A 19,529-nucleotide genomic window follows, 5' to 3' on the forward strand; every position below is an offset into this window, starting at 1 on the left:
TCTAAACGGTTAATCCGATTTTGGTATTCGGTATGCGCAAAGAGGAGGTGTTGTCGAGTTTAGGTTTTGAATTTGGACCTTATAATCCAACCAGTGGACCTGCGGGGGCTCCTCAAATTAGGATACCTCGGCTATGTTAAATTTTTAAAACGATTCTATTTCTTCATTTGAGTTCCGATTTAAAAAATAGAAAAATATATAGAATCTCCTCTCCTCCTCGAGCACTATAAAAAATGTAGCAGTAAATTATCTCTTATAGTTTAGGAGATATTCGCATTTGAAAATTAAAATTTTTAAATTTTTACCGTCCTTACTTTAGTTTTTTGATAATAGGGGGTCCAAATATTCCCGATTTTCGCCATTTTTTTATTCGCTTAACAACAAGTTTATATATCAAGCAGTGAAAGAATTATGTAAAAATCATGACTGAGTCCAAAGTTATAGGCATTTTAATTTAAAAAATTAAAAATTGTTTGCCATTTTTTTTCTTTTTAAGTTATCTAAAAAGTTTTTAAGAAGATGTATATAGAATTTATACTTTTTGGAAAGCTGACTTTACATAAAATACGATAAATGAAACCAACCCTAAATTTTTGATACCGAGGGGACCAGGTCCATCCAAAAAAAACCCTATTTTTATGGAAAATTCAATTCTGAGCAAAAATTCTCAACTCGCATAGTCGATATCAAATTATAGTGACCTGTTTTATATGACCCAATATGTTCTTAATCATTTTGTAACGGATTTTTGGCAAAAAGTCAAAAATCCCATTTTTGGGATTTTTTAAAACTTTTTTGGGAATTCCGGGATTTCTAATAAGAAAATTCTAAATTTTTATTTAATTTTGGATTTTGAGTAAAAAATTAATTAATTAGAGAAAACTCAACATCTTTTAGAGAATTTACCTAGTACTATTATTTTCATCCATACATTTGTTAGGCATGTTTTACTACCTAAATTTTTATGAATTTTTACATCCACTTTTTACGATTAATCTTATATTCTTTATCCCTAAAAAATTAAAAAGTATTTATTTTATATAAAAATGGTCTTTATTTATTTTTTTATAAATTAATATAATTTTGTAAAATAATCGGTATCACATATCTAAAAGATAAAGTAAATCTTTAAATTCATGAATATTTTCAAATGCTAACGTTTTATAGCAAATCCAATTTCCTTATAGTAGGTAAAACAGGATCAGAAGATAGAATCAGATTATTAAAAATATCTTCATTTTGAGACTGCCTAGAACACTTCATTGAGCTAAACTGATGAATATGCTTAAAGTGTCTATTCCTCGATTTTGGGGTTCTTCTGTAAGCTCTCCTTAAGGCAGAATATTATGTTCTATGATGACCATTCCATAACATAATATCTTGTGAAGTGTAGGTGTCATTTCTTTCCAAGGATGTAATTTCAAAAGTAATTTAGAAACTTTTGTAGAATACTCTCCAAATTTTGTTGCTTTCACTTTATGCTTGCTATTTGTCGCCATTAGAATAATATTGACCTTTTGCAGTAAATCTATATTATTTCCGGTTATTTCGGAAATAGTTTCAAAATGTTTGAAAAAACGTCTAGCGGTATTACCATCGTTTGTGCTTCCATATCCTGTGAGTGGTTTATCAATATTTAATCCCATCCGCTTTTTAAATTCCTCTTGAATTCTTCTTTTCTCACTGGCTCTCATTTCCATTAACTCCTTATTGTTATTTGCACTTTTGTTTGCATTTTCCCGTATGCTTCTGTACTTTAAATCATGTTCAAAATGTTCCAGAAATCGTGTGCGAGCACGTAGGGGGGATATTCCAAATTGTAATGTTTCCTCATTTATTGACCTTTGCTTCGAAATATTCGAAAATTCTGATTTTTTATCACCACATATGTAAGAGTACCAAGTAGATGATGTTCCTGTAATGGCATTTAAAACTTTCCCATCAATCTTTGTAAGTTTTAAATCATAGGACATATTAAACGAATAATTATACCCTTCACCTTCGTGAGAAGGGTATATATAAGTTTGTCATTCCGTTTGTAATTTCTATAATATAATTTTCCGACCCTATAAAGTATATATATTCTTGATCCTTATAGAAAGCGGAGTCGATTAAGCCATGTTCGTCTGTCCGTCTGTCTGTCTGCTGAAATCAGTTTTTAGAGGACCGCAGATATCGGCGAGATCCGAATCTTCAATAATTCTATTAGACATGCTTTCGAGAAGACCGATATTTAAAAGCAAAAAATCGGTCGGTAAATAACGGAGATATGAGCAAAAATCCGAGACAACCTCTGAAAATTTCATCAAAAAATTGTTATAAAAGCAACAACACTGTATATAGAAAAAGATGTACACGTGTGTGTAGATGTATTTGGTTTTATTCAGCTGTGTATTTTCTACTAAAATACACAGCAAAAAAAATATGATTTGCATTTTTTTGTTAAAATAAAATAATTTTTCCTTTTGTTTTGCAAATATATTTTTTAATGAATAGAAAAAAGTATTGAAACCTTTTCAATTATATGAGAGTAGATTGTGAGTTATTGTACAATAACTTTTATGCGAATAAAGTTTGAAATTTAAAACTAACACAAATTTTTTCCAAGTGCTTTTTAAAACATTTTTTTTTCGATAAACAAAAACAAAATCTACGTCTCGTCAATGTTTACCAGCAATGAATACGAAAGTGTTGTTGTTTTACTCTTGCTTGTATACTGTTAAGAACAACAACAACGTATTGCTAGTGTTAAGCGCATATAAGTGTATAGAAAACACACTGTCTATAGCTAAGCGCATTTACAAAAACAAAAGAGTACCAAGCGCATAGGGCTTGGGCACCCTTGGTTTGGATGCTGTTGGCGTTATTGCGTTGTTATTTTTGTTTTTCTGTGTTTTTCGTTATGTATGTTTAGATGTCTGTTGGTTTAGATGCCTTGTGTATTTTGTATTTTATTTCGTTTAGCGTTGTTGTTGTTGTTCTTTTTGTTTAGCTTTTGATGTAATAATAATGTAGTCGGGAAAAAATTTAAAATTTATAAAAGATGTTTAAAATACACTATGGTGAAGGGTATATAAGATTCGGCACAGCCGAATATAGCACTCTTACTTGTTTTCTATTTCGATTGTTATAGGTTCCAAGTTTTTAATTTTTGCTTCAATACGATTTATCAAATCTTGCGTTGTTGTTTTGGATTCCTTTATATAATCAAAGCTTATTGGCCTACAAAAAGCTTTGGATCTTGGAGTCGAATTCTTCCAAATATCATCGAAACTGGTTGATGGAGAATCGCTGTCAGCATACTTTCGAATTCTTAATGGAACTAGCGATGCCATAAATACAGTTTTATACTCGGAAGATGATTCACTTGTGTTGATTTGTTTATATTCCGAGAGTGCTGATAATCCATCACATCCCCACTTACAAATGAGTTGAAGATCACAAGAATTTATTTTTTTTAGTTGGTTGAAGAAAAGTCAGAAGCAATTCTTAAAGCAGTATTTTCAATTAAAGCGCCGAGTCCAATAACTGCCTTCCGATCACTTATTTCAATAGGAGATGGTATAATGCTTTTCTTCTTTTCATTTATTTTGTCATATGATGGTAAAACATCCACTCCTTTTTCAGATAGCGCCTTTCTTAACGTTATGTAGTTATCACGACTTAATCCCAGCTGCAACATAAGCGCAATAGCTTCTTCCTGAGTGAACGTTGTATCAGATGATGGTGTTGGTATACTCTTTACAATTCTTTTCAGTGGTCTTGGTGATGCGGTTGGAAGAATATTTGCAATTTTTATGGCATCCAAGGACTGTTTTTCTTTTCTTAACATTGCTTTAAAAGAGTCCGAAACTTCCTCGTTAGATAAGGTTTCTGGTGAAATTGATAACCTTTACCTCTTTGATATTGAGCTCAAATCCTCATACTGCTTACAGGGAGCACCAACAGTTGATACGCAAATAGCAACTTCTACACATTCATCCAGCCAATCAGAAAATTTCGATCGAAATTTAGCAATGGAATACCGAACACTCTTCAGTTTTATATCAACTGATTTTATAAAATTTTCAATTTTACATATATCAGTTTTATCCACTTTATTTTTATGTGCAGTTTCGATATATTTCAATAAAAAGTTGACTTTATCTTGAAAATTTAAGAGTTAACCTTATGGATGAAAATAATAGTGCTAGGTAAATTTGATAGCTGACATATTTACAAAAAATCTAAATAAGATTAAACACATGAAGTTTATCGAACTAATGAACATTATTTAAACTTATTACATAGAATAATAAATATGTTTAGTATTAGGTTTGAGAAGGAGTGTTGAAAATATTACTGTACACTATTTGTAAACCTAATACATAACATACTTTGAATTTATATCTATATTAGATCGTAGTTGGTTTTGTTATTTTGTATAATTATGAAAATTTTCTAATTTGTCATTCATCAATAAAACTTTAAATCGTACAGAAGTTTTTCGGTTTGTCTCTAAATTTTCTACATTTGGTAGCAGAGCAAGGTTGTTTAGCAATCGTTTTAGTATTTGAAAAATACAGAGTTTGCGAAATTTAAATAAGATGACATCGCCGTTTTTGCAAATTGAAAAACTAGATGAACGGAATTATGATTCCTGGCATGTACACATGAAGGGTGTATTGATTCACAATGGTTTGTGGACTTATGCCAATGGTCAGTTGGAATGCGAGTCTACATGGACTGCGGAACAAAAAGCAGTTTGGGTAACGAATGACGAAAAGGCGTTAGCAATTATAATTTTGAGCATCAAAGCATCTCAACTTAATTATGTTAAAAATTGCACGAAATCTGCTGATGCCTGGAACAAATTAGCTGAAGTTCATAAACCCAAAGGACCTATTCAGAAGGTAATGCTTTATAAACGTCTGATGAATCTAAAAATGGACGACAACGAGAACATGGTCCAGTATTTAAACAAATTCCAAGAGATTATCGAAAGACTAGCTGATGTGGGCTTCGAGCTTCAAGATGAGTTAATAGTTATTGTGCTTTTGTCGAGTTTACCGAAGCTGTATGAACCATTTATTATTGCGATGGAAACACGAGACAGTTTGCCATCATTTGGTGTTTTGAAGCTGAAATTACTGGAGGAAGGTGATCGTAGAGGAAACATACAACAAGAGGCTGAAGCTGGTGGATCACAGCAAGCATACGCTGCACGTTCCAATAAGAAGACAAAGAACTGGAACGGAAAAGGTGCTAAAGAAAATAGAATTATCGCTGGTAAATGCTACAACTGTGGTCGCAAAGGTCACTATGCAAGGGAATGTCGAGATAAGAAATCAATGGATCAAAAGACATGTGCGTTGATTGCGGCAGCTAAGGGTTTTGAGCAGGATGTATGGTATGTAGACAGTGGAGCAACATCCCACATGTGCAATGATAGTAAATTGTTCAAAAGTCTTGAGAGATGCGAAGAAAAGATTTTTCTTGCCGCCGATAAGTACATAACTGCTACTGGCAAAGGTGAAGTTATACTCAAAGCTGAATGCGAAATTCAACTCAAAAACGTCTTATTTGCTCCTGAATTGCATGGTAACTTTATTTCCATAAGCAAGGCTGTTGAAAATGGATATACAGCAACATTCAAGTCTAATGGTGTGGAAATAAAGAACAGTGATGGTTATGTTGCTATAAGAGCAAACAAAAAAGACAATTTATTTGTTTTGTGTCAAGAATCTAAACAGCGCATTTTTGCAGTTAGTACTAACGACATGTTATGGCACTGCCGATATGGGCACTTAAATTTTAAAGATTTGGAAGAAATGTCCAAAAAAGATCTTGTAAGTGGCATGAAGATTTCAAAACAAGCAAAAGAGCATAGTTGCAAAACATGTATGGTAAGCAAGATCCATGTTATGCCATTTCCTAAAGTAACTGAACATCGTTCTGAATGTGTGTTGGAACTAATCCATTCGGATGTGTGTGGTCCGATAGACGTAGCATCAATTGGTGGTTCGAAATACTTTGTCACTTTTATTGATGACAAAACAAGAGTGGTATTTGCATACTTCATGAAGTCAAAGAATGAAGTATTTGATAAGTTTAAAATTTTTAAACAGCAAGTTGAACGTCAAACTGGAGAAAAGATAAAAATCTTAAGGAGCGACAATGGCCGTGAGTATATTAACACAGCTTTTGATTTATATCTTCAGGAACACGGCATTATGCGTCAGCTGACAGTTGCTTACACACCGCAACAAAACGGTGTTGCCGAGCGTGCAAACCGCACATTAGTGGAGATGTCCCGATCTATGTTGGTACATGCGCAATTGAACAAAAATCTGTGGGCTGAAGCGGTTGCAACAGCTGTATATTTACGAAATCGTTCGCCAACTAAAGTTCTGTCAAACAAGACCCCTTATGAGGCTTGGTATGGTAGAAAACCAAAAGTAAGCCATTTGAAAGTGTTTGGTTCCTGTGCAGTAGCTTTAAATAAACGTCCGAAGCCAAAGTTTGATGTTAAAGGAAAACAGTATGTCATGGTCGGATATTCACAAGTTGCGAAGGCATACAGGTTGTATGATAAAGAATCACATAACATTGTTGAGAAGCGTGATGTAATATTTGAAGAAAATTCATTCGACAATGGTGCTGGTGGTGATTGTAATGCAGACAACAACAGTAACGATTATTTGGTTTATTTTACTGGTGAGAATTATTCCCAACAATTGCCTGGTCCAATTGATGAACAGCCGATCGAAGATGAATTTAATACTACTGAGGAAGGTGAATTTGATACTGCTGACGAAAATGATGAAGAAGAAGAAGAATCTGAAGAAATTTTAATGAACAAGAATGTCAGAATGGGGGAAGTTCAGTCGCAGGAGGAGAATATTGATTTAGAAAGTCAGTTGCAACACAATATCGATTCAGAAATTCAATATCAACAGCAACAATCTAATGCCGAAAATATTAGTCAAGAGGTTCCAAAAAGAGGAAGAGGCCGACCCAAAATTATTCGAGATGGTAAGCCAGGAAGACCAAAGAAGCAATATAACATGGTAAATGGTTTATCAACAAATGTGAATTTCGTTCCTCAAACTCCTGAAGAAGCAATATCTTGTGAAAAGTCAGCTGAATGGAAAAATGCTATGAAGGTCGAATTTAATGCATTGAAGAAAAACAAAACCTGGGACATGGTTGATTTGCCAGTTGGAAAAACTGCGATAGGTTGTAAATGGATATACGCTATTAAAACAACGAAAAGTGGCGATATTGAGCGATACAAAGCAAGACTTGTGGCGAAGGGCTGCAGTCAGAAATATGGTGTTAACTATCAAGAAACATTCTCTCCCGTTATCCGTTACGAAAATATACGACTCTTATTTGCTATTGCTGTTAACAAAGGTATGCATTTGCACCAAATTGATATCGTGAGTGCTTATTTAAATGGTGATCTCAACGAGGAGGTGTATATGAAGCAGCCAAAGATGTTCGTTGATAAAAACAATCCAAATAAGGTGTTGCAGTTGCGAAAGTCTCTATATGGTCTTAAGCAGTCTGGCCGTCAGTGGAACGCCAAACTTGACTTATGTTTGAAGAAGATTGGTTTCTCGAGCTGTGAAAACGAACCATGTTTGTATAAAATGATAGTTAATAATGAGCTTGTGTTACTAGCTGTGTACGTAGATGACATTCTTATCGGATGTAGAGATCTAACAGTAGTTCAGCAAATTAAATTGGCAATATCAAATGAATTTGACGTAAGCGATAAAGGTAAAGTTCAGCACTTTCTTGGTATGGAGATCAACAGAAATGGTGAAACAGGAGATTTAACTGTGAGTAACGTCCAATATATAAAAGCATTGTTAAAGAAATATAATATGGAACAATGTAAGAAAGTCGCTGTTCCACTTGATCCTGGATTTCAAGTATCTTGTCCAAATAATTGTGTAAAAGCAGATGTCACGTCATACCAGACAATAATGGGAGAACTAATGTATTTAGCAATCACAAATCGTCCTGATATATTACACTCAGTTGCAAAGTTATCACAGAGAAATACTGATCCCCATAGTGAACACATGAACGCTGCCAAGAATATCCTAAGGTATTTATCCGGAACTGTTGAACTTAAGCTCAATTACAAATGCAGTCAGCCGAAACTGATCGGATACGTAGATGCAGATTGGGGCGGAAATGCCCTAGATAGAAAATCATATACTGGGTTTGTATTTTACTACGGAAACTGCTTGATTTCATGGGAATCCAAAAAACAAAGTGTGGTAGCATTAAGTAGTACTGAGGCGGAGTATATCTCATTGTCAAATGCTGCAAAGGAGGCGGTTTACTTGAAGAGATTGTTACTTGAACTCGAGAGTGTTGAAGATGTTCCAGTCTTATTAAACGTGGATAATCAGGGAGCTCTAAAATTGGCTTCAAACGATATATTTCACAACAGAAGTAAACATATTGACATCAAATACCATCATGTGCGGGAACTTATAAAAAATAAGCAAATTAATCTGAAGTATCTTTGTACAGACAACATGATAGCTGACATATTTACAAAAAATCTAAATAAGATTAAACACATGAAGTTTATCGAACTAATGAACATTATTTAAACTTATTACATAGAATAATAAATATGTTTAGTATTAGGTTTGAGAAGGAGATAAATGTAGAAAATTTAGAGACAAACCGAAAAACTTCTGTACGATTTAAAGTTTTATTGATGAATGACAAATTAGAAAATTTTCATAATTATACAAAATAACAAAACCAACTACGATCTAATATAGATATAAATTCAAAGTATGTTATGTATTAGGTTTACAAATAGTGTACAGTAATATTTTCAACAAAATTTTCTAAAAGATGTTGAGTTTTCCCTAATTAATTTGTCACTTAAAAAACATTATGTAGGCATGTTATATATCAATGGAAAGGTAATTTTGTCTATTTTTTTAAAACTGTATATAATTTTTGAAAATTAAAAAATTTGCGGAATACTCTTTTAAAAAAAAAATAAAAAAGTTTTTATTCAGTTTTTGCGAAGATACAATTTTTTTAAATTGCAATAAAAATTTTATTTACAAATATTTTTTGATAAAATTTTACAGTTGGGTAGATTTTTTTTACTCAAAATCCAAAATTAAATAAAAATTTCGAATTTTCTTATTAGAAATCCCGGAATTCCCAAAAAAGTTTTAAAAAATCCCAAAAATGGATTTTTTTTTGGTTTTTTGCCTAATATATCCATACCAGGGCGGGGTTATCGAAACCCGTTCCAAAATGATTAAGAACATATTGGGTCATATAAAACAGGTCAATATAATTTGATATCGACTATGCGATTTGAGAATTTTTGCTCAAAATTAAATTTTCCATAAAAACTAGAGTTTTTTTGGATGGACCTGGTCCCCTCGGTATCAACAAATTTTAGGTTTTGTTTCATTTATCGTATTTTATGTAAAGTCAGCTTTCCAAAAAGTATAAATTCTATATACATCTTCTTAGAAACTTTTTAGATAACTTAAAAAGAAAAATATACTTTTTTCCCCAAAAAATGGCAAAAAATCGCTTTTTTTAATTTTTTAAATAAAAATGCCTATAACTTTGGACTCAGTCATGATTTTTACATAATTATTTCACTGCTTGATATATGAACTTGTTGTTAAGCAAATAAAAAAATGGCAAAAATCAGGAATATTTGGACCCGCTATTATCAAAAAACTAATGTAAGGATGGTAAAAATTTAAAAATTTTAATTTTCAAATGTGAATATCTCCTAAACTATAAGAGATAATTAACTAATTTTTTTTAATCGGAACTCAAATGAAGAAATAGGATCGTTTTAAAAATTTAAAATAGCCGAGGTGTCCTAATTTGAGGACCCCCCGCCGGGCCCCTGGTTGGCCTATAAGGTCCAAATTCAAAACCTAAATTTGACAACACCTCCATATCAAATTTCATTAAAATCGGATTAACCGTTTAGAAGTTACCGAATTATTTCCCTCTTTTTTTTTCCTATACCACTGTGTGGCGCGAATTTGTCTATAGTATCTATATTGAAACAATTATTGTTAGTAGTAAATTTTCTGGGATAATTTAAATTGCTCTGAAAAAAATGTTTAGAATTATTGAATTACTATAAATATAAATTATTTCTTTTGAATATTATACGAATCGATAATTCTACAAATAACCGGTTAAAACATATTTTTATATTGCACTTATTTTGTAAACATATTTTTACAGAAAAAACAATTCAAATTGACGAAAACAAAATATGTATAATGAAAAAGTGCCAAAAAATATTTGAAAAATGCTAGAAAAGGTGCTAGGTGCTAGATTACATTTTTAGGTGCTAAATGAGTATAAAAAGTGCTAAATCTACCACTAAAAGTGCTAATTGGCAACACTGACTATTAGAAAAATTCAGCCAAATCGGTCTATAATTACGTAGCTTACGAAGCTTTAATATATTATAATAATCGAAGTACTCTCATTTAACACCACGTATCTCACCTTGTATTTTAACTGGGTGGTAACAAAGTAAATGTTCAGTATGAACTTTATAATTATAGGGTCTCATTGGTCCCTAACCGTTGTAAAATCCCCTTTCAAAATTTGACTTAGGTTAGGTTGGGTTAGATAGACAGGTCGTCCACGCGATGTTATCACTGGGGACACACTTGTGTCTAGTATTTTGATCCCATTGTGATACCTGTAAGGAGAGAAGACGGTCGGCGTATTAGTACACTTCGGTTCGGTTTCCTAAATCGAACCAGTTTTTCGCAAGAATATATGTTCTATCTTCCCGATGTTGACCTCCGATAGATCCGCTAAATCATGCAGAAAATAGCTACCTAGCAGACCCATTCTGTGATCAGCTAGGGCTCTTTTTCCTCTTCATCCTGGCAGCTCCTGCAGAAGTCGTTACTGGGTAAGTTCAGTCTTCTTGCATGGAGTCCAAAGGACTTGCGAAGGACCATCTGCATTGCGCAAGCTCATTTTTTAGTGTCCTGGGATCAATTACAGTCTTATTGTGGAATGCTTTGCCATCTCGTTAAGGGATGACCGGCGTTCTAGGACTAAGTTTAATGTCGTGTAGGAGAAGGAGACTTCCGTTCCCGAATGTGCTATATAAAAACCACCTCCTGTACCATGATTTGATTTTGAGCCATCGGTGAAAACCTTATACGATCCGTCATGCCTCCATGATTTCTTTTGTACAGACTTCCACCACACAAGTGCTCCATATAATAGTATGGGCTTGACTACCATGTCAAAGAGCAATTTGGTATTCTTAGGATTTATGCCCCATGACTTACCAATTGCTCTCTTACACGAGTATAAAGCCGCAGCCGCTTTTGACACCCTAGATTGAGTGTTAAAATGCCATGATAATTTTGAATCCAGGATTACTCCCAGATATTTAGCACTATCCGATAACATCAGCTCTACCCCAATCGTGGGAGAGTGAAGGTGGGTATTTTAGTGAAGAGAACAAGTTCATTTTCGATGGATTTACCCCAAGGCCACTGACACTGCTCCACGTGCTAAGTGACTTGAGTGCAGTCTACTGCCAGATACTACTACAAACACATCGTCTGCATACGCCCTGAATCCCATAGACTAAGGTCCATGAGAAGTGGGTTCAGTGTTAGGTTCCACAGAAGAGGTGATGGAACTCCACCTTGTGGGGTACCGCGATTTGCCACCTTTGTGACATTTGCTGCTCCCATTTCGGAGATAATGATCCGTTTGGTCAATTATCTCTTGATGAAAGCTGTTATTGGTTGGATTGTTCCCAGACCAGTTAGGGCCGTTGATTTCGACTCAGGGTGAACATTGTTAAAAGTCCCCTCGATGTCCAAGAAGGCAACTAGTGTATATTCACCTTGCGCTATTGTCTTTTCAATGTGACATACTATCGAATGCAATGCAGTCTCAACAGATTTTTCCTTCATGTAGGCATGTTGAGGTGCTGATATATGGTTAGGTTTGATATGCATTCTGAGATGCTGATTAATTATCCTTTCCAAAGTTTTGAGAAGAAAGGAAGATAGACTAATTGGTCTAAAATACTTTGACTTCGTGTGAGAGGTCTATCCACCTTTTGGAATGAAGACCACTGTGCACTTGGTCCAAGGTTCGGGTATATACGACCATTTAAGACATGCACGTTAGCCAAGGCATGAGATGGACAGCATTGTATTGCAAATCCGCAGGTATAATACCGTCAGGACCCGGTGATTTGTAGGGGTCGAAACTGTCCAGTTGATCCTATCTTCGTTTATGGATATTCCTGTATCAGCTGGGGGATCTGTAAACCGCATGTCAGTCTCGTTTTCCGGAGATTGACAGTCTGGAAAGTGAGTAGCCATTAAAACTTCTAATGTTTCTTGGCTATTGGTCGTCCAACTGCCACATGATTTCTGAATGAAACTTAAGACAGGAGGAGTAGACGATAAGATTTTGTGCAGACGGCTAGTCTCATAAGAACCCTCCACGCCGCTACAGAAGGTTCTCCAGGATTTGCGCTTTGCATTTCTTACCAGGTTTTGATTTACCGGGGTCTTGTAAGAAATCCAGTTTCATGTTTTCTTTGCCCGTTAAACAGTCTACGCGTCTCTTTCCGAGATTTTGCAATATCAGCAGACCACCATGGGGGCCTGCGTCTGCCTTTGTGCACGTTCTGTTTGCAAGACACTGAGGTTGCGTTGTTGAAATCTTGATTTATGATTTCAACCGCGTTTTCTATGTCCGATCGGTTTTCGATGATCGGTACATCCTAGAGTGAACGTGAGATTAGCCTATCCCACTCACCCTTTCTTGGTGGACCCAGGGTTCCTGGACTAGGGCGAGCTCCTCCCCAATTACGCCCATTCGGAGGAGCAGTGCAGCAGAGGCTGCTTTGGAGTGGTGGAGATTAATTTAGGTTACTCTCACCATCTCCTTCTTTGTCGATTCGCAACACTGTGACGTTGGCGTCCTCCTTGTCAAAGGCAAGGATATCGTCCTCGTCAACTAACTCTTCCCCTCCTTAACAAACTTAAAAGTTGATTGACTCGTCGCAAGACATATCCGCAGCGGATTGTTCAGGATTGGGATCATCTCGTTCCAATAGTCCCTTGCTTCTCACGAAGCGGCGCCAGTGACTCCTAATTCAGGATGACAACAATCCTTCTGGAGCTGCCTACAGGTTGAGAAACCCTGACGACCTTCCAGTCTTGAGTTGGAAGGTCCGGATTGCCAACCTGTAGATGTTCCAGAATCGCTGCCTCTTTGTGCGGTTCCGCTGGAATTATGGCGGTGGATATGGGCCCTCGTGAGATCTCGTCTACAGAGACCACTTTCAGCAAAGCGCCTTCCCACGGATCCTTTATCAGCGACACAGCCTGCTTCAGAAGCTGAGCGCTCGTTGGAACAGGCCATTAGCTTCACTCTATTGTGAAACCAAACTCACACTGTGAGGGGACCAGGGTTCTGTTTAAGAACTTCCCAGAAGACCCCCATCAGCTTTTTCGCACTATGTCCCATCTGGATGGAGACAGCGCCATCTATGTCACCTAGGTTTGCCAGATTCCGATTCGCAAATAGCTGTACATAAAAAATACTGAAAAAAAGTTGATTGTGGTATTGTGTTAATAATTTCACAGTGATACACCAAAAAAATGGTCATCATTCATCTCTGGACTTTTTGATTTTTACACAAATATACTATTTGATGACCCTTAATCAAAAAATCCATAAAATATAATTTGTTATTAATATTTGTTTTGACCATAATTCCGATTCTTATAAACCTATTTTACTAGTTTTAAACAGCTAAATTCTTAAAGGCATATCTAATTCAGTTATTTAAGATTTAGATTCCCGAGATTTATGGAGCCTTAAAAACTAATTTAAAAAAACTGACGTTTCATGAACTTTTTTAACAACCGTAGTTGTTTCACACATTTTTTAATGATCTATTCAACTATGCTATTCCCAATTGCATATAAGGAGTGAGATCGAAAAATTCTTCACATACATATATGTTTATAAAAAAGAAACCACTAAACTTACAGCTTTATTTTTTTTTATTTGATTCAAATTATTATTACAATTTCCAAAAAAAAATATTTTTATAGTTTTAATCACTAGTGATGAAATTTTGAACCCTTTTCGGAAACCCTTCCATTAACGTTTTTATAGTGCTTTCTGTCACTTTGCTCGAACATGTAGTCCATCTCCGTTTAAAATCGACCACACTTTTGGACACCTTTTTTGTACTCTTCAATTCTCTTTTAACAAGAGCCCAATATCTCTCCACTGGCCTTAGCTCCGGGCAGTTTGGAGGATTTGCCTCTCTTGGTACAAATACCACATTATTGTTCTTGTACCACTCAAGGGCTTGTTTACCATAGTGACAGGATGCCAAGTCAGGCCAAAAATAAGTGGACACATTATGAAGTCTTATGAATGGAAGCAGCCTTTTTTGTAAACATTCCTTGATGTAAATTTCGGTATTTATAGAGCCCGTTTTTAACAAATGATTGGCTTCTTTTGCCGCAACTGCATATTGCTTGCCATACCAAGAAAACTTTCTGGGAAATTTTGTCTGCTTTTGGTCCTAAACTTTTCTTCAACATTCCTTCGAGCATCAGCAACATAAAACTTTTGACCTGGAAGTTGCGAAAAAGGAGCGAAAATCTGCCAGAACATACGTTTCGTCATCCATTATGCAGCAAGAATATTTTTTTTTATAAAACTTGACTTCAATTTCCGTGCTCTGTTTTTGGCCTCTAAATTTTTTAGCAGCGTTCCTGTCAGGAACTTTTTGAGCCTTGTATGTTTTTAAACCTGCATTAGCTTTAACTTTTCGTACCAAATAGTCCGAGCACTGAGCTAACCGAGCTGCTTTCCTACTGGATGTGTTGGGAGCTCTTTTGAAAATGCGTTCTATTTTTTTAACTTTAGAAACATCATGTGGACCATTCCTTCTACCTGAACCAGGTTTTCTATCAACTGACAAGTTCTCCCGGTACTGTTTAATAACATTGGAAACAGTTTGACGGCAGACCTTTGTATGCTTGGCCAACTTTTTGTAAGACCAAGTCGGGTTTAGTTGAAAATATTTAATAATTTCAGTACGCACTTTTTTCTGGTCACTCATTTTAATCAGATTAACAAAAAAATTAATATAATTGACATTACACATAATAACTGACATGTTTTTCAAAGGTAACTTGATCAAAAAAAATCAAATAAGTAATACTTTGGTTGAAAAATGTAATGAAAAACGTGTGTTAAGAATTTTTCGATCTCACTCCTTATGCAACAAATGTCAATAGTTATATCCCTAATACACACATCGCCCTTGTTTTGATTATTAGTACTATGGGATTTTAACAAAGTTTGCAGAAAACAAAACAAAAAAAAAACATTTTAATTTAGCTGTTATTTAGGCATATAGCTATACTTTAGTAAAATATGCCCCTTCATGGATTCGTTTACTAATATATTTAATACGTACTTTTAATAATTACTCAATTTTTTACGCGCTTTAGCGCAATTCAAAAAAATCCATGTAGGACTTTTTGGAAAACAGTTTTTATATTGAAATTTGTTTCCAGTTTATGCACAGATGAAGATTTCTTTCGAAAGATGAGTTAAGAGACTTTATAAGGTATATTTGACCAATTATAATACTGTGTAAAGGCAATCATCCACATTGTCAGAATCATGCAAAATTTAAAAGATAAAATAAAACCTCGTTTTCAGATTAATCCATAAAATTTAAAAAAACAATTTCATAAAAAGTTGATCAGTGCACCAAAGGGTGAGTGAGAATCCAATATGTTAAAATATATATTCAATTTTATATAGTTTGAAACACATAGAACTTTTTGCTAACTCCTGAACCAAAATATATATCGATAAATGCTTTTGTACAACCAGTAGAGGTACAAATTGCAATAATAAAATCGAAAAATTCCACATAGTACTAATATTCCAAACTGGGACGATATGTATTATTATTTAAAAATATGTATTACAATTAAATGAATTCATTTCATTCTTTAAAATTTTCGCTTAGCACTTTTTAGAGAGGACTTGCCCCCTTTATTTAGCGACTCAGCTGGCTTGCCAGCTAAGCGCGCTAGAATTTTGGCGGTGGAGTAGCACTCGACTCACCACAGCCTGCCGCCTTCGCCGTGGGGCTTGGGTCTCCGGAGATTTTAAGGCCCCTTACCGGATACGCGGGCACGGTTTTTATTGGACATTGGACATTTTAAGACGTGCATTTTATACTTGCTGCCAAGTATATGATTCTGCATGATGTAATTGCAGACCACCAAGCCGCCCAATATGGTAACAGACGCTGTTGGATTTAGTTTAGGGATCTATAGATCCCAAACGAACTGTACTGTCAAAAGATACGCATCCGAGGGATGAGTAGAGATATTTTGACAAGTACTAGGACTGCTACCAGTCATGGGAGGGGTAGTTCTTACTAGTTCTTACTCGTCATGAGCCCCTCTGGCATGGCCTCGCCCGTCCATAATTTCTTACTTGTTTTATTTTAAATTAAGGTTTTCATTAATTTCATATTACATTTACTATTGTAATCTGATTATTAAACCCGCTCTAAGTAAGCTTATTTATATGAATATCTAGCGGTTTCTAGCGTTTCCCACTATCAATTTGGTGGGAATTGACTTTAAAATTTAGTTTGCTAGCTTAGTCAGTAACTATTCAAATGATTCTACCACAAGATTAAGTTGTATATAGTGAAACAAATAAGGTTACCACTAAAAAATATTGTTAAAAATACAAGTTGCTCAAAATTAGTAAAAAATATACTATTTTTAATATTTAGTGATAGTGAAATGATTTTGCCCTTCCCCCAACTATGGTTAAAATATTAAAGAAACTGTAATTTTTTAAAATATTTTATAAATTTTCGATTTCATTCTGTATATTTTTGGTTTCTCTTGTTATTACTAATAAAATAAAAATCATACTTATGTATATGAGCAAAGCTTTTTAACTTTAGAGTTAAAAAAAAAAAAACAAAACAAAAAAATTTTGATGGCACATTCAAAATATTTTGTGTGAATATAAACCAACTCTAACACGTAATGAATCCGTTCGCTCTAACCATTTTGATCGAGGGCGCAAAGGTTCAAAATATTTAATATATGTTTTGTGTTTTTCAGTAATCAGTAAAGTTACTTATTATCTAAGATTAACTGAGTGTAATTGAACAATTAAACCTAAGTTATAAGTGAGAACACACAATCAACAAAAACAAAAAAATGATGAATTCGGAAGGAGAAAAACTTAGTATTTTAAGTAAACAGTAATTTTCTGATTTCTTTTATCGATATAATTATTGTTTTAAATGTTTATTTACATTTTTTGTAAAATTTTACATTTTACAAAAGTGATATTTCCAAAAACAACAGCTGTTTATTGTTTATGTTTTTGACTGAAAAGTTGGCAATAATAACAAAGTTAACTTATCCTAGATACATAACTGGTAAACACAATCATGGGTTAAAGTCCGCCTAAATTTGTTCCGAGTTTAATTTAACAGCAAGTTAAGCCTAGTTTAACTGAGAAGTAAGAAACCCGCCCTTACAATAACTAAAAGTGCTCAAAAGTTTAAAACTATGGACAAAAACATAAAACAAAGGTAAACAAATAGTAAGTGACACACGTTTTTTTTAATTTTGTAAACTTCCAAACCCGAATTCGTTTATAAATAAGACCTAGAGTTTTACTATTTCACAATTTTTAGGCTGGTAATCTTGTGTATGTAATCCTGTAAAAAATGTATGTATTTGACATTTTATCCTTGCGAAAGTTATTAACAATTTAGTTCAATTTCAAAGGAATTAAAAAACTTTGATAATTGCTCATATCTTTATTAAAAAATAATTTTATATAATTAGTATGTGTAATTCATTTAGACGTTTGAAGGACTATTCATTAGATGTACCACTATGAATATTAGAGGTTTGAAGGATTATTCACTAGTCAGTATCTATTAAAAACTTGATGGAAACTTTTGTGACATCTGACTTTGCAACAGCAATAATTTATATTTTCATAAATAGTGTCTAATGTTAGTCACTGCTCTTGTTGTCTTAATAAGTTTCGGTTATTCGTTTTTCTGAATTAAATATTTAATTTAAAAAGAAATTCTAATTAAAAATTAATTTTATTTATTCACAGGCAGAAGACTGCATTTTAACTTTAACAAAATACTTGGAGAATATAGTAAAGTTCCCAAAAGAAGAGAAATACTACAAAATCAGGATGTCAAATCGGTAATTTTTTTAAATGTAACATAGAAAGTAATATACCGACCTTAAATATATTCATGTCTTTGTAGCATATTTTGTGAAAAAGTTCGCTATGTTGAAGGCGCTTTAGACTTTCTTCAGGCTGCAGGATTTCGTGAAGTGGATTTGGATGACGAGAAGTTTCTAATATGGTCGAAGGATAATGTAGAACAGGACTACGAATTACCAACACTTATAGAAGCTTTACAAAATTCTGAACCAATTCAACTCGTATTAGATCGTAACATAAAAGTGTTGTTGCCTTCTCAGGCTAAACGCGTCGTTTTACCTGATGATTTCTACCGTATTTCACCTGAAGAAATTAAACGAGAACAACAGCTGAGAGCCGAAGCAATTGAAAGCGCTCAAATTCTTAAAACAAAAGCTATGAGAGAACGCGAAGAACAGCGAGCCTTAAGAATGTACAAATATGCTTTAGTGAGAGTAAAATTTCCCAATGGGCTGTTTATACAAGTATGTTAAAAACTCTAAAAAATTTGATACATTTTTCCTAAATTAAAATTTACAGGGAACTTTCAGTGTTTATGAAAAAATATGTGATATTTTTGAATTCGTCCAATCGTGTCTTCAAGATGAATCAATGGAATTTAATTTGGTTGCCTCGAGTGAAGGAAAATTTACGGAGGAGGATATGGATAAAACTTTATATGACTTAAGGTTAGCTTGAACAATGCTTTTTATTTACCTTCATATCACTACTCATTTAGTTCATTAGTGTCATAACTTAAAATTACCTAGCAAAAAGTAATACAAGCGATTTTTATTCTTAAAATTTACAGAGTTTTTCACAAAAACTCGAAGCTTTTAAATGTGAAATTTATTCATAATTTTACTGAATATATTGTTATATAATTTCACAATAGTGCAGGATGTTTTGGTTTGAACAACTTGCATAATATAGAAATCAGAGATTGGCAATGAGTATGTATGAAACAAGTAATACAACTATTTTATTAGTTGCATGCTGAGTACTTTGACCTGGTCGACTCTGCTAAACTTTTGTTAAAAAACTTAAAAGTTTCCCTGTGTGAACCGGCACTTTCATGTACGTATTTGCCACACTAGGAAACTTTTTCTTAATTCTCTTTTGAAGTTTCCTTTATGTCCACACATAGAAACTTTTGTTTCAGAAACTACGTATTAATTGCATTGATTTGTTGTTGTACGAATGAG

The 19,529-nt window shown here is 33.9% G+C and overlaps 1 protein-coding gene across 2 annotated transcripts in view; it reads left to right on the forward strand.

Annotated features, from left to right (window-relative positions):
• Positions 1-19,529, forward strand: part of LOC111685583 (UBX domain-containing protein 6) — a 71,294-nt gene that overhangs the window by 27,661 nt on the left and 24,104 nt on the right. For both annotated transcript variants that reach the window (XR_006941210.1, XM_046953172.1), the window contains exons 2-4: positions 18,226-18,320; positions 18,386-18,809; positions 18,865-19,013. Coding sequence is in view for 1 of the 2 variants with exons in the window: in XM_046953172.1 (XP_046809128.1) it covers positions 18,226-18,320; positions 18,386-18,809; positions 18,865-19,013 (668 nt within the window). In the remaining variant the exon portion in view is untranslated. The remainder of the gene's footprint in view (positions 1-18,225; positions 18,321-18,385; positions 18,810-18,864; positions 19,014-19,529) is intronic.

This window comes from Lucilia cuprina, chromosome 5 (assembly GCF_022045245.1).
Source record: "Lucilia cuprina isolate Lc7/37 chromosome 5, ASM2204524v1, whole genome shotgun sequence".
In the NCBI taxonomy this organism is placed as follows: Eukaryota; Metazoa; Arthropoda; class Insecta; order Diptera; family Calliphoridae; genus Lucilia; species Lucilia cuprina.